This window comes from Mirounga angustirostris, unplaced genomic scaffold, assembly GCF_029215605.1.
Source record: "Mirounga angustirostris isolate CCGP_5_RB_7025 unplaced genomic scaffold, mMirAng1.0.hap1 SCAF_1, whole genome shotgun sequence".
NCBI lineage: Eukaryota > Metazoa > Chordata > Mammalia > Carnivora > Phocidae > Mirounga > Mirounga angustirostris.
In genome coordinates, this window is record NW_026991709.1 from 189,783,895 (window position 1) to 189,798,094 (window position 14,200).

The 14,200-nt window shown below is 40.6% G+C and overlaps 1 protein-coding gene across 12 annotated transcripts in view; it reads left to right on the plus strand.

Moving 5' to 3' along the window:
• Positions 1–14,200, plus strand: part of CFAP20DC (CFAP20 domain containing) — a 270,624-nt gene that overhangs the window by 221,262 nt on the left and 35,162 nt on the right. For 11 of the 12 annotated variants that reach the window (XM_045862045.3, XM_045862042.3, XM_045862039.3 and 8 more), the window contains one exon: positions 5,171–5,232. The exons of the other annotated variant lie outside the window; for it this stretch is intronic. In XM_045862045.3, coding sequence (XP_045718001.1) covers positions 5,171–5,232 — 62 coding nt within the window. The remainder of the gene's footprint in view (positions 1–5,170; positions 5,233–14,200) is intronic. 12 annotated transcript variants of the gene reach the window in all.

Consider the following 14,200-nt stretch of genomic DNA (forward strand, 5'->3'; position numbering starts at 1 on the left):
CAGACTTATCCCCTCAAAGCTTTACAAATAAGCCCTTTCATTATTTTATTATTTCAATATTTCATTATTTCTCTGTCCTGCCTCTACCTGAGATTCAAGAAAAGCATGACTCGTGTGCACGCTGTCTTATAAGCTGAAAACCTAAAACCATCATTCCTTCAAGAATTCCCATAACCTAATATCAAGCATGTAAGTCTCCTCAGCTTGTTTAAAAAAAAAAAAAAAAATGTTCATTGCATGCATCCATCAACATAGCACATTGCACAGCATAATATTTGGAGAAAAACAAGGCAAAATGCACTTAATAAAATTACAAGCATATGGTGAGGTTCTCAGACAAGTTATTCACGGTCTTGATTAACCTTGTAACATTTATGCCATTTTCATAGGTTTTACATAACACCATGAAAATATTGTCTTTACCTTTTAACATGGCAGGATTATCTTATCTCCTGTTCTTTTATTTAGCCTTCACTTCTCTCCCTCACCCCCAGATTTCTAGCAGCTTGATCATGGAAAAGCAAAGCTTCTTGTGCTCAGTGGCAAATTTTAGGAGTTCCGTTTTCCTGACACTGGCGCATAGCAACAGCTCCACCAAAAGGACAAGGTCCTCAGTTTCTAGGATCTGTTCCATTTCTTTGCTCATCAGCGTATCAGCGTTTTACGTGATGATTGCTGGCTGCTACGTGTCCAGTATATAATATATTGGCATTTCAGGCTCTTTACAGTTAATAGGTCTTAATTTGTTCTGATCTACAGATTCATTAACTTCTCAGCTCTTTTTGGGTGTAATGAGTTTTCTTTTAATTCTCCTGAACTAAAAAGGTAAGTAGTTGATTGTGCTAAGCTGCAGATAAATCAGATGAGCAGATGTTCTTATACCACTATAGAAATGATATATGAAAACTGATATTAGAGTCAATGTAATACTGAAATGTGTGAGTTGTTCTGTGTTTAGTGACTATGAAAGTCACCCCATGAAATAAACTTTCCTCATCCTCGAAGTATCATCTTTTTTTTTTTAAGATTTTATTTATTTATTTATTTATTTCATTTATTTATTTGGCAGAGAGGGAGCAGGAGAATACAAGCAGTGGGAGCGGCTGGGAGAGGGAGAAATAGGCCGCCTGTCGAGCAGGGAGCCCAATGCGGGGCTCAATCCCAGGACCCTGGGATCATGACCTGAGCCGAAGGCAGACGCTTAACGACTGAGCCACCCAGGCACCCCTCAAAATATTATCTAGTATACCTTATGTTTGTCCCACATTTAGCAATGTGGCAAAACTTATCTTCTTTAATTTTAAATATATAGTGATATGTCATAAGATTGAAATCAAATGAATTTAATTTATGGTGAGGAGGCCATCTTATAGATCTCAAATAAATATTTCAGACCACTTTTTTTTTTTTTTTTTTTTTTTTGCTGCCATAACCTGACCTGAGTTTTATCATACGTGTTTTCAAAAACTTTGGTATTCACCACTGTAGGTGAACCTCTGAGCTGGATTTAGCACTACAGCCTAATGGTTAAGAGGATAAACTGTGGTGAACTGGGTTCAAACTCTGATCCACTATTTCCTGGCTGGCGTGACCTTGGGTTAGCACCCAGTGTCTGAATTTCCTCTTCTGTTAGATGCAGTTGTTAATCCTGTCTGTTTCACAGAATTACTGTGAGGAACAAATGAGATAATATCTACCAAGGATTTAACACAGAGTATTTGCTGATTAAATGTCAGCCAGTGCTATGATTATTGTCATAGTTATCTGTAGGTATCGGTTGTTCTTCTTTTGCTGCTTCTTACGGTAGTCCCTGAATATGGCTGAATTCAAAAGTCAAAAAACAATTTTTTTTTTTACCTGGTGCTTTCGTCGGATATTACCTACCTAGGATTAGTACAGATAGGTTTACTGCTGCATATGTATCAAAACAGATCTGGTTCTGTTTGTGGATGGGGACATCTGGCCTCAGACATCCCATCATGTTCCTCCCAACCCCACCATGTTCAGAAAGCTTTTAGAAACCATTAGGCACATTCTTCTTCGTTCTGATTTGGATCTAGGAAAATAAAAAGACCTCATCCAAGTGAAAACTCTGCCCTTTCAGAGCATCAAAGCAAAGTTATGGGAACTGAAATACCTTGAAGGAGCTTTTTAGCTGCATCATTGCCGTAATCCCCTCCTGTCCCTGAGTCTGATTATGAAATTAGGAGACATGTACAAAGAAAGGGAATTGGGGCCACCCAGTTTTGTATGATACCCACTCCGAAACAAGACTTGCATCCTTCCCCAGCTGAGTCCCTAGCAGTCGGGGCATGCAAGTCTGTGGACAGCAGCTACGTGCGGCAGCCAGAATGCTCTGCCCTGATACGCCATCTTTAAATGGAAGTGGGTTGTTGAATAAAATATTTGGGGGCAACAACTTGGTAACTAGTTTTCAGTAATAAAAATGAAGTTAAAGAGTGCTCGCTTCGGCAGCACATATACTAAAAATGAAGTTAAAGAATCGGGTGTTCAGACTGAGGTCCATTACCCTGCAACTATTTTAACGGGATTTTTTTTCCTTTACTTTTCTGTTCCCTCATGTTAGCACTCGTTACTATTTCGAAACATTTCCACTGGTTATTTTTTGTTGTTGTTTTCTAACACTTAGAAACCACCACAAATGTGACTTTTTTGTTGACTGTGTTCTTTTTTGCTATTTGCATCACTGGATCAGTTTTATATAGACATGAGCAAATGCGGAAAGGGTCAGTCTGTGTAGTCTGAGAGCTGAGTCACAAACAAGACAGGATTCTGTAGCCATTTCTAGTCTCCAGAGGATGGAGTAAGTCATTTGGAATAAGGGGGTTGGAAACAGGTGTAAATAGAATTAATAGTATAAAATTAAGAAAATGGAAATTTGCTGAATACCAGAACTGTGATGCATAGAGAGTTATGGAAATGCCTCTGGAAGCAAATCGGCAGAGGCCCATTCACTGGAGGCCTGAGTACAGCTGAACTACTGGGCGAATACCAATGAACATATTATCGGGAGTATTTCTGCACCAGTGTGAGATTCTCTAGAATCTAGGCCGTTAGGCCCTTTGCTTACTAATTCCTTTTTTGCTGTGAAATAATAAAGCCTAAATCATAAAACGAAATTTCACTTGCAAATTGCTGGAAGTCTTATTTCTCCAGTGAGATCAAATATGTCTTATGACATGTTTTTCTTTCCACTGTTCTCCCAGCTGTTGTTTCTTATTACTGAAATGGCGAGGCATTGATACCGGTTCAATTACCAAAGTATCTGAGAACATTTAAATTCATGGTGCATCACAGAAAGTCAGGCTAAGTGACTGTGATTATCAGACAGGGTGTTTGATTTAAATTAAAGGAACACGTCCAAGAGATTATTTATAGAGGAAGACCGTTTACTCTAAAGAATTCCCATGACCCACATCTTTAATATTTTAGGACCCATTGAAATAAGGAGTATGTGGAAAATAAGGGACATGTGCTCTATATGTATATAGACACCATTGCCATACTGTTTCCCTCGTCAGGGTCAGCACTGTAGGACCACATTATGGGTCCGAAAAGCTTAACACGAACCCTGTTGGGTTAGGAAGTAATGGAAATCCTTTAAGCACAATTCAAAAATGTATACCAAATTCCAACTGGTAATAAAATGAGAATGTTAAAAATGATTTTCATATTAGAATTACATGGCTGTTAACCACATAAGAAAAATCCTGCGAGCTGATGTTCGAAAAGAGAATGTGTATCAGATATAATGGAATTTTCTCCCTTTGTAGAACAAAGGAAAAACATCAAATCCATTGGAGGCAAGAGTTTAAAGCTTATTTGGGGATGTAGTTGTTTAGCGGTGTTTTATTTTATTTTTTTTTATTCTTATGTTAATCCCCATACATTACATCATTAGTTTTAGATGTAGTGTTCCATGATTCATTGTTTGTGCATAACACCCAGTGCTCCATGCAGAATGTGCCCTCCTCAATACCCACCACCAGGCTAACCCATCCCCCCACCCCCCTCCCCTCTAGAACCCTGAGTTTGTTTTTCAGAGTCCATCATCTCTCATGGTTCGTCTCCCCCTCCGATTTCCCCTGCTTCATTCTTCCCGCTACCTTCTTTTTTTTTTCTTAACATATATTGCATTATTTGTTTCAGAGGTACAGATCTGAGATTCAACAGTCTTGCACAGTTCACAGCGCTTACCAGAGCACATACCCTCCCCAGTGTCTATCACCCAGCCACCCCATCCCTCCCACCCCCCACCACTCCAGCAACCCTCATTTTGTTTCCTGAGATTTAAGAATTCCTCATATCAGTGAGGTCATATGATACATGTCTTTCTCTGATTGACTTATTTCGCTCAGCATAATACCCTCCAGTTCCATCCACGTTGTTGCAAATGGCAAGATTTCATTCCTTTTGATGGCTGCATAATATTCCATTGTATATATATACCACATCTTCTTTATCCATTCATCTGTCGATGGGCATCTTGGCTCTTTCCACAGTTTGGCTATTGTGGACATTTGTTTAGCGGTATTTTGAAATAGTAACTTAAACGTTCCTCGCGGAAGGAAAAGTTGAGATTTCACATTTTTGTTAGGTACTGGCACCATTTTTTTCAATTCACTGATTAATGCTTGAGGTTTTATTATACACTTGGGGAAATGACCACTTTGACCTGAGATTTACATGTGTAATTCCATTAGCGAAAGTGCAAGTTATCCTTGCAAACTTCCTGACGTGGGGATATAAATATATAATCCTTATCTCTGGGTCTCTGAGTTACTGCTGAGACCTGATGTGCAGCACTAGCTCCATGAGACACCTTTTATTTCACTGTAGCTGGAAAGATCAGTGAATGTTAACGGTGTAAAAACTCCACAAGGAGGAAGGTCCACACATGAACTTTAATTGCACCATAGATGCTATCTTGTGCAGTGACTGGCCATTAAAATAACCTGCTTCTTCTCGTGTGTACCACCTTGTTATTTGCTGGACCTCCCAAACAGCCCGTAGGTCCTCAGTGAAATAAACAGCCCCTTCTTGAGATTGTTCCTCAGGAAAAAATGACAGCAATGATAGCGCCTGGGAAAGTGTATGTGAAGAGCATTACCCTGGTGAGCACCTCACGAATGGTTTGTCTTTTTTACAGCCTGTCAACCAGGGTCGTCACTATCAGAAAGAAATGAATCCGCCTTCTCCTTCTAACCCCCGGTAAGAATCATTAATAAGCTAAGTATCTTTTTTTTTGAAATTATTTAAAAGATTGTGCATTTTTCTTAGTGTCACAAAAAAGAGCTTCCAAAGTTCTTTTCTTTAGACGGCTTAGTTCAGTCTACTTTTCTTATTTAGACCACTGTGGTATGGTGGTTAACAGTCTACCTAGGTTTAAATGGCACCTCTGCCTTTTACAAGCCGTAGGACTTTGAGCAAGCCAGTTAACTCAGGGTCATCCAGGCATAATAACTACCCTCTGCTCTTTTGGGATAATCATACGAATGAATACATGAAAAATTCATAGCACAGTTTCTGGCTCGCAGCAAGCTCTCTTTAAGTGTTAATTTATTCCATATTATTCTATTTGCATAGATATTTCATTTTAATCGGTATGTGATGTTTAGTACATTTTAGGCATGAATTTTTTGGTATTACCTGGTCCCTTTAAATTTATCAAGATAGCTTGTATCAGTTCAAAGGCCATTCTCTTTTTTCAAAATCTCTAAAGTTAATCCCAAAATTATTTCATTATTTCAAAAATGTCATTGGTATTATGAGTCATTTGTCAATATAGAAAAATCTCATTATCTTAGGCTCACTAAAGACAAGCAAATTGGAATTTGTGTTTTGAAATATATGTAGTATTACATGGTTTTCCAAAAAAATAAATTTGTTTATCAGTACAAATCAGTATCACTTTATTACAATTTATTAAATACTAGGAATTTATTAAAAATCAGTCTATCTTGAGCTCCATCTGCAGGATCTTAGTTGTTGTAATGCATCTCATTGTCCAGCTCTCTCACCTGTCCTGTGGGTTGTCCCATAAAATGGACCAAAACACCAGTGATAGCAGTGTAGCTCTGGCTCTAGAGTGTGATTTTTTTTTTTTAAGATTTTATTTATTTATTTCAGAGAGAGACAGAGAGAGCATGAGCAGGGGGAGGGGCAGAGAGAAGCAGGCTCCCCATTGAGCAGGGAGCCCCACACAGGGCTCGACCCCAGGACCCCAGGATCGTGAACGAGCCAAAGTCAGACGTTTAACTAACTGAGCCACCCAGGCACCCCTAGAGTGTGATATTTATTACAGTGTCTGAATTATAGTTGAACATATAAAAAACAATTTAGCTAGTGTTAAAATGGAGACAGAGACAGAGAGAGACAGGAAGGATTTGTTAAATAAGAATACAGGGCTCATCAGAAAGGATGAATACTTAACCATTTACATTGACGTGGATGGAATTGGGGGGTATTATGCTGAGCTAAATAAGTCAATCAGAGAAAGATAATTATCATACGGTTTCACTCCTATGTGGAATATAAGAAACAGGGCAGAGGACCATAGGAGAAGGGAGGGAAAACAGAATGGGAAGTCATCGGAGAGGGAGAAAAACCATGAGAGACTCTTAACTATAGGAAACAAACTGAGGGTTGCTAGGAGGGAGGGTGGGTGTGGGGATGGGGTAAATGGGTGATGGACATTAAGGAGGGCACGTGATGGGATGAGCACTGTTACACGCAACTGATGAATTATTGAACTCTACATCTGAAACTAATGTACTTACTATATGTTAGTTAATTAAATTTAAATAAAAACAAAAAATTAAAAAGAATACAGGGCTGTCCCCTGGAATGCAAGGGCAGCCAGGCCTCAGGAAGGGAATAGGACCGGAATGCTGAGAGGCAGCCAGGCGGTATCCTCACTCCATCTCTGCTTGCTTCTTCCTATCTGTTCCATTCTTCTCTCTAAGCACCAGCTTTCTGTTTCCAGTCAACATATGGCTGTCTGACAGCTCTTGAGTTTATGTATTACAGTTCAAAATACATGCCGAGCCTGACAAGCTATGTCTGAATCCCAATTCCTACTTTCCAGGAGAGATCATGTGATTGGCCTAGCTTGGGCCAAGTATCCACTTTTGGTCCAGTCAGCAATGAACAGCCAACCCAGCCATGTAAAAGTAACATGGCTGCCAGGAGACCACCTACATAGTTTATGGGACTTTTAATGGTGCCCAGAATATTAACAGAAGTAGAGCAAATGTTCTTTATTAGTAATCACTTCTAAGTGTTCCTGGTCTATATACATGATCTGGTCATTCTTTCATGTTTTGTAGTAGGGAGAATTGCGACTATCATAAATAGATATAATAAGGAGTTCAAAATTGAGTTTGTAATTTCAGAGTATATAAAAAGGTGTTTTAACATTCTTAAAATCAGTTGTCTCTTGACATGTAAATATGTCTCTTACAATCTTTCAGCTCATAAGCTCTTTTTATCTGTGTATGAGTAAACTTTTAAGGTAACTGGAAATCCAGCTTTGATCCAAATTATAACAAAGTCAGGGTCTGTAATCTGAACAAACGAATATGATAGTTCAGATATGTTAGAAAGTGGAGCCTTTGTTTTGATAAAAAGAGAAAGAGGACCAAATTCCCATCCTAATTCTGCTACTAACCCAGTATTTGATCTCAGACAAGCCTCTCAACCTGTCCAGACCTCACCAATAACATGAACACCCTCATGTGTAAAGGAAAGGATTTGAGTTTCATGTTCTCTCAGGTCACTTCCAGCTTCATGATTCTCTGACTTTCATGAGACTCATTATGGATTTTACATATGAAACCCAGTTCCACCATCACAGGGAACACTGCCCTACAGAGAAAACATACTTCATAATGTTGGATTAGTTAATATTTAGATGTAATACTATGTAACTTTAAATATCTCTTTTCATGTTTGATTCCCAAAGATAGAATATAAGAAAATTCACCAACCAGACAGCATATTTTATTTAGCCAATTAAATGTTCATCCATTTAGGGAAAATTAATTTACATTTTTACACAGTAAAGTAAAAAGCCAAATTCCAAAGCAAAAAATAAAATGCTGTCAATCCCATTTGCCAGCAGGTTATCCACCCAGTTTCCTAGAAAATTATTATTTAGCTGTTCAGAAAACTTGCAGATTATGTGGTTGGCTCTTGGCTCCATAAATCCAGCAGCTTGAAAGAATTGGCAGAAAGACATCATTGGACCATAAATAAAGACAATGATAAAGTTATGAGGTCAACATAGATCATCATATAAAAATGGGATAAATTCAATCATGTAATACATGTAAGTTAACTTAAAATTGAAAACTATGATTCTTTTAAGATTTGTATTTATTATATTTCTTACAAATAGTATCCCACACCTGGACCCTAAAACACAGAACTCTAAAATTTAAGTTTAAATTTAAAAGATGCTGATAATGAATATGAAAAAATATATAAGAAATGAAAAGATAAGTCTCTAAGTCTACCCCTTGGATAAACAAGCATCTAACCTGAATTCTGGATTGAAAGTTCTGCCTGCGGAGGCTCTGAACACATAAGAGGCAGGTAGTCTCTAGGTTTCCTGAATTAAGTGTTATTATGATCAGAGTAACGCAGACATGATGGGGATGAAGACGTGTGCATGCAGGTCTATCGAGAGAGCATGCTGGTGCCCTGTGGGAGTGGAAGTGGCCACATTAGCTTCAGTGAAGTATCTACAACTACTCCAGAGAACTAAGATTTGTACCCACACTCATGTTCCTACCCATACTTGTACCCATACTCATGTCCACACACATAGATATATATTTAAGAGAGTCAGTTTTCAGTTAGCTTAATTAATGTCACAGAACAACCAATATCCCCAAAGTCTTTCATTTACATTTTGCTCTGGGAAGATTTTTCTTTCTGCAATATAATTACCCTCTTAGTTTTATGTGGTTATGATTAAAGTTAAAGATAGCATGCAATTCACAAAGCAGGCAAATTTGGGTTTTGAAGAGTTGACGCTAAGATGCCAATAGCTAAAACACAGCATATATTCATAGATTGTTTTCCTCAGAGTCAAAGAATCCACTTGCACTCACAGGGTGTTGCTTGACTTTGGATGGAGGTGGGAAACAGTGGTAATCATTTCCCGAGAAGTGTATAATCTCGGAATTGAAATCCACATGGTTTACCTCATCATATCGCCCAGTGTCCAGATTTGCAACAAAGCCATTTCCCTTCACATTGTTAGGCCTGGGTCTAATCGTTCTTATAATTTTTGCGTAACATGCTGATGGATATTTCGGCAGCGTCTCAGATTCCAGGGCCCTTGCCTCCAGTGTCCACCCACACTGCCTCGTGGGGCACTGACAGCCTCTATGAGAAGGTGCAGAAATGGCTAACATAATCTAATACAATTTAGAGGCGTGTTGGGTAGGAGGAAACAATTTCACAGTTCATTCCTGTTGAGAAATGTCTCCTAGCATGTAAACTTACATGCTGCCAAATGGAGCAAAATGGATGCTGTTTGCAGCCTTAAGTCATTTCTTTGAAAATGCCATCTATTGGTGTGTGGGGTTTAGAGCTGTCCCTTAGGCACATCCATTTATGTGTTTATGTAGATTCTTCAGAGCAGCTCGAGATATTTTTGTTCAGAAATGGGTTTTATAAAATAAGCTGTGATTACATTCTGGTTGTCTGTTCATATGGATGGAGTCGATAACCAGTCTTTCATTTCAAATGGTGATTATACTTGCTATTTTTACAACTCATTGGAAAATTAGGGGGAGGAGGGAAGGTGGTCAGAGGCTCCATAAGGTTCTAAATGTTTATGGAAATAAACAGTAGAGAAAATAATCCCCGAATGCCCAAACAGTAATGAATGGCATGGTTTTCTGAAGTGTTTGCTTTATGATTTATCGCTTATCTGTAGATTTTTCAAATGTCACCACCGATTGTGTGAAGGCTTGCATCCTTTGCCACTTTCCTACATGTTTGTGTGATATAAACATACTTATAACTATAATTAGATGATAAAGCCCTGCAGACTTTGACAAGTGATTAATAACCACTGACCCCGGTTCATGCTGGCTCAGCCGGCCTGACTGAGGCAACTGGCCTGTCATTGTAACCTACAAGTACTACTCTGGACTGATCACCGTGGCTTCATTTTTCTTTTCTCTCCAGTTGTCAGGACTCAGCCTGATGGGCCTCTCTATTGCTTAAGCTTTTTTTTTTCCTACCAACACAAAAGAGAGAAAATGTATAAATAAATAAAATTAAATACAGAACTTGCATGTTGTGTTTCTCCCCAAATGATTAAGTTTGGATAATTTTAAAACAAGTGAGTCGGATTTTTTAACAAATACTCCTCCTTCAGCCCAAAGCCCAACAGAGGATTTCCTGATTAGCTGTGCAAACCGTTTCTCTGAATGTTGTGTTATTGTTTTCAAGTATCTCTATTTTTGCATTACATCTTAATGATCTGTTTATAAAACCAAAGGCACCAGTTTTTACTTTCATCATTTCTCTTGTTAGCTTAAGAAAAGCTGTCCATATTGCTGTGTCTCGTTTCATACTCCCATTCCCAGCAATTCACACCTGCTCATCTGCGGGCTGTGATTCTCCATACTCAGAGCCCCAGTCCGGTTCACGCTCCTTGAACGCCATTGCTGTTTGAGCTCTGGGTTCCCCGGAGGGCAGGGTGCATGTTCTCTCTCCTCCCAGTGCTGTTCAGCTGGCCTGGCTTGGGTAGGAGCTGAGGGAGGGAGAGTAGAAGTATGCCCAGATAACACTGAGAAATGAAAGTCTTCATCCTGAAAGTTAACCAGTTAAATGTCAATTTTTTCCCTCCATCTTTGCAAGAATTACCCTTTCCTTTACTGAAAATAGGATGACAATGGTATTGCTTTATTCATAAGCAGGATAACAATGTGTTTTTATGAGAGGCTCTTGTTTGGATAGAGTTTAAATCTAATTGCCATTCATGTTCCACTCCCTGCCAACCAGCGATCCCTAGACACTGATAACCATTAGAATGGTCCTAATCTTTAATATATAATATAATATGTATTATTTATACAAGCTATTTAATAATAGCTTCCAATACCTTCTATATTCTAATGACTCTGAAAGTTATATGTCCAGTCCTGACCCTCCCCAGAATTCCAGACTCATCTATCCAAGCTGCCACTTGACAGATACCCACTTGGATCTCAAATCCAAGCATTCACAACAACCTGGTTTTCTCTCCCTCTACACATCTGTTTATTCTTCAGTCTTCTCCATCTCAGAAAATGCCACCATCATCCCACTTTTACTCAAGGCAGAAACCAAGAGTGCTCCCTGCTTCCTCACCCTGACCCATTCCATGTCCATCCCCAGCAAGTTGTGCTGGTGCTCCCTCCAACCAAAGTATATGCCAGGTCCAGCCACTCTCCACTGCTGCAATCCCAGCCCACATTGCCATTACCCCTTACCTGGACACATGCCATAGTTTCCCACCTGCTTTCTCTGCTCCTCTGGCCCTACAGTCTGTTCTCCACTCAGCAACCAGAGTAGTGGTATTATACCTAAACTGGAACCAAGCATGGCCCCACGGCAAACCTCCCAAAGGTTGCACACTGCTCTTGGGGATCAAAGAGTGCTCCTTACTCTGAATGCCTACCACCCAGACTGTGTTTCATACCATTGTGCTCCCTGCTCACTGTGTATCAAACACCGTGGTCGTGTCCCTTTTTCCTGGATACCCCAGGCTTGGCTCCACTAGAAGAGCTTTGCATGAGAGGGCCCCTCTGCTTGGAGTTCCCTCACCCTAGAAAAGACCCTAGATAGCCGCTTCCTCCTGTTACTCAGGGCTCCATCTACATGTCGTCACCTCAGAGAGGCCCTTCCCTAGCATCCAACCTAAAAGCCCCTCTCAGCCTCATTACATTATCTTTTTTGTTTTTACTACAGTATTCCTCACAACCTGATATCTTCTTGCTTGTTTGCTTACTGTCTGCACACACACACACACACACACACCTCCAGAATACACTGGAAATGTAAACTGCCTGAGCCTAGGGACTTTATCTCTCTTGCTCACTATATCCCTAGCTCCTCAAACAGCACCAAACACAAAGGAGACACTCAAGAAATATGTGTTGAGCTCGTTGAACCTCACTCACAGAAATGAATTTCCCGTCTCCCTACACCAGCTACCTCACCATGGATTTAACTGCTAGCGGGAATCCAGAAGCACCTGCATACTTTCTCCTTTGAGGATATCTGGAACCTGGCCCTGTTCCTATGTATAGTAAATGAAATCTCTCGAGTGACGTTGTTTTAAATGATCCCTTAGATGATAGCCACAATCTAAAGTCTCCAGTAAAGTATCATTTTAAACCTTTCAACAGAGACAAGTTTTCCAAAATTGAATGCCTATGTTTTTTCTGTATTCTTATTGGAAATTGCTTATCTGTATTTGCCTATGCATGCCCATTTTGTGGCATCAGGTGCCACTTGCTAGAAATCTGCTTGGGTTGCCACTGCGGCAGAGGTGTACCTGACCCTCACCAGGGCAACAGAATCTGGACAAGTAAATGGAAAAGAAGCAAAAAGGCAAAAAGGCAGAGAGAGAGAGAGGATCTGAGCTTATGGTGCTGGTGCCCTTTAAATTCAAGTGACTCTTGGGCACCTGGGTGGCTCAGTTGGTTAAGCGACTGCCTTCGGCTCAGCTCAGGTCATGATCCTGGAGTCCCTGGATCGAGTTCCGCATGGGGCTCCCTGCTCTGCAGGGAGTCTGCTTCTCCCTCTGACCCTCCCCCCTCTCATGTGCTCTCTCTCATTCTCTCTCTCTCAAATAAATAAATAAAATCTTTTTTAAAAATAAAATAAAATAAATAAATAAATTCAAGTGACTCCCTGCTCCTCCTGTTCCCGAAGAGGTCCTTTAGTCTACTGATCGAAGCTTTACAACAGACTTTAAGAACACTTGATACAAAGAGACCCAGCTGCGCCCCTTCCCTCCTAGATCTACAAGCAAAGGCCAGGTTTGGAGTGGCTTCTCTAGCCTCTCCAGCCCTGCGGTGGAGAGAACTCAAGCTAAAGGCACTGGTAGCAAGCCGAATCCCTCAGCAGTCATCCTGCTTCTTTCCTCTGACCACTCAGAACCTAGGACCATGCCTTGGCCCACCTTCGAGGGTACCCTTCCCCATTGGGTTCCAGCAGTTCACCAACAGAACTGGGAAGCTGGTGATCCGCTGTCCCATCGATGGCTCTCCTTCCTCCTCTGCTCTGGGCACTTGGCTGCCCAGCCCACTTTGGGTCCGGGTTCTGACCAAGTATTCTCCCAGAGCCAGTTAGCTCAGTTTGCACACCTGCTTCAGTTACCCTGGCCGAGGCCTTAACTGGCCGGCACCCCTGCGCACCTGAACGGTATTTCTTTTTCTTCACACGTTCTGCTTGTTCATTCTGGCCCTGCCGGCGTGGGCACCAGCTGACTCCACTCTTCAGTTTCTCATTTGAGATATCTGCCTGCTCTCTGACCGGATCTCTCTTGGACCCCTGGGACTCAGCATTTCAACCTGAGTCTCCTACTTTTTCAGTTGTACTCCAGGAGAGGATCTGAAGCCATTAGGGCTGGGGAAATACACATCAATATTTTAGTTATTTTCATATTTTCCAAAATTTCAGACTCAAGAAACCTATATCCGTCAGAGTTACAGAACAACAGATTGCACCCTCTCCCCCTTCCTCCCCAAAGCTGCTGTATCTGGAAATGATGGATCCCTGAAGACTCTTAGCATTTTTAACTAGCAGAATGAAGAACTCCCACAATTACCCGGGCCTCCCCAGCCACTGTTATCCATCCACATGATGAACTCAGATTACCTTTGGCCCAGGGTCCAATGTAAAGAAGGTAATTACCAAAGCAATTATTTACCGTTCTAACATTTTACCATTTCAGCTTTTAATTAAAAGATTCAGCTTTTCCTTCTAGAGTAATGAGCACCTTTAAAAAGTCGAAATACTGATTCCAGTTTATAACATTCACCTCTATTCTGTCTGAGCAGGAAGGGAGGGGATTGCAGGCTGAGGTCCAGGATAATGACGTGAAATGGAAGACCGTAATTATGGCTCAGTGGCCAGAGCCAGACCTCCGTAGACTCACTGCCTCATC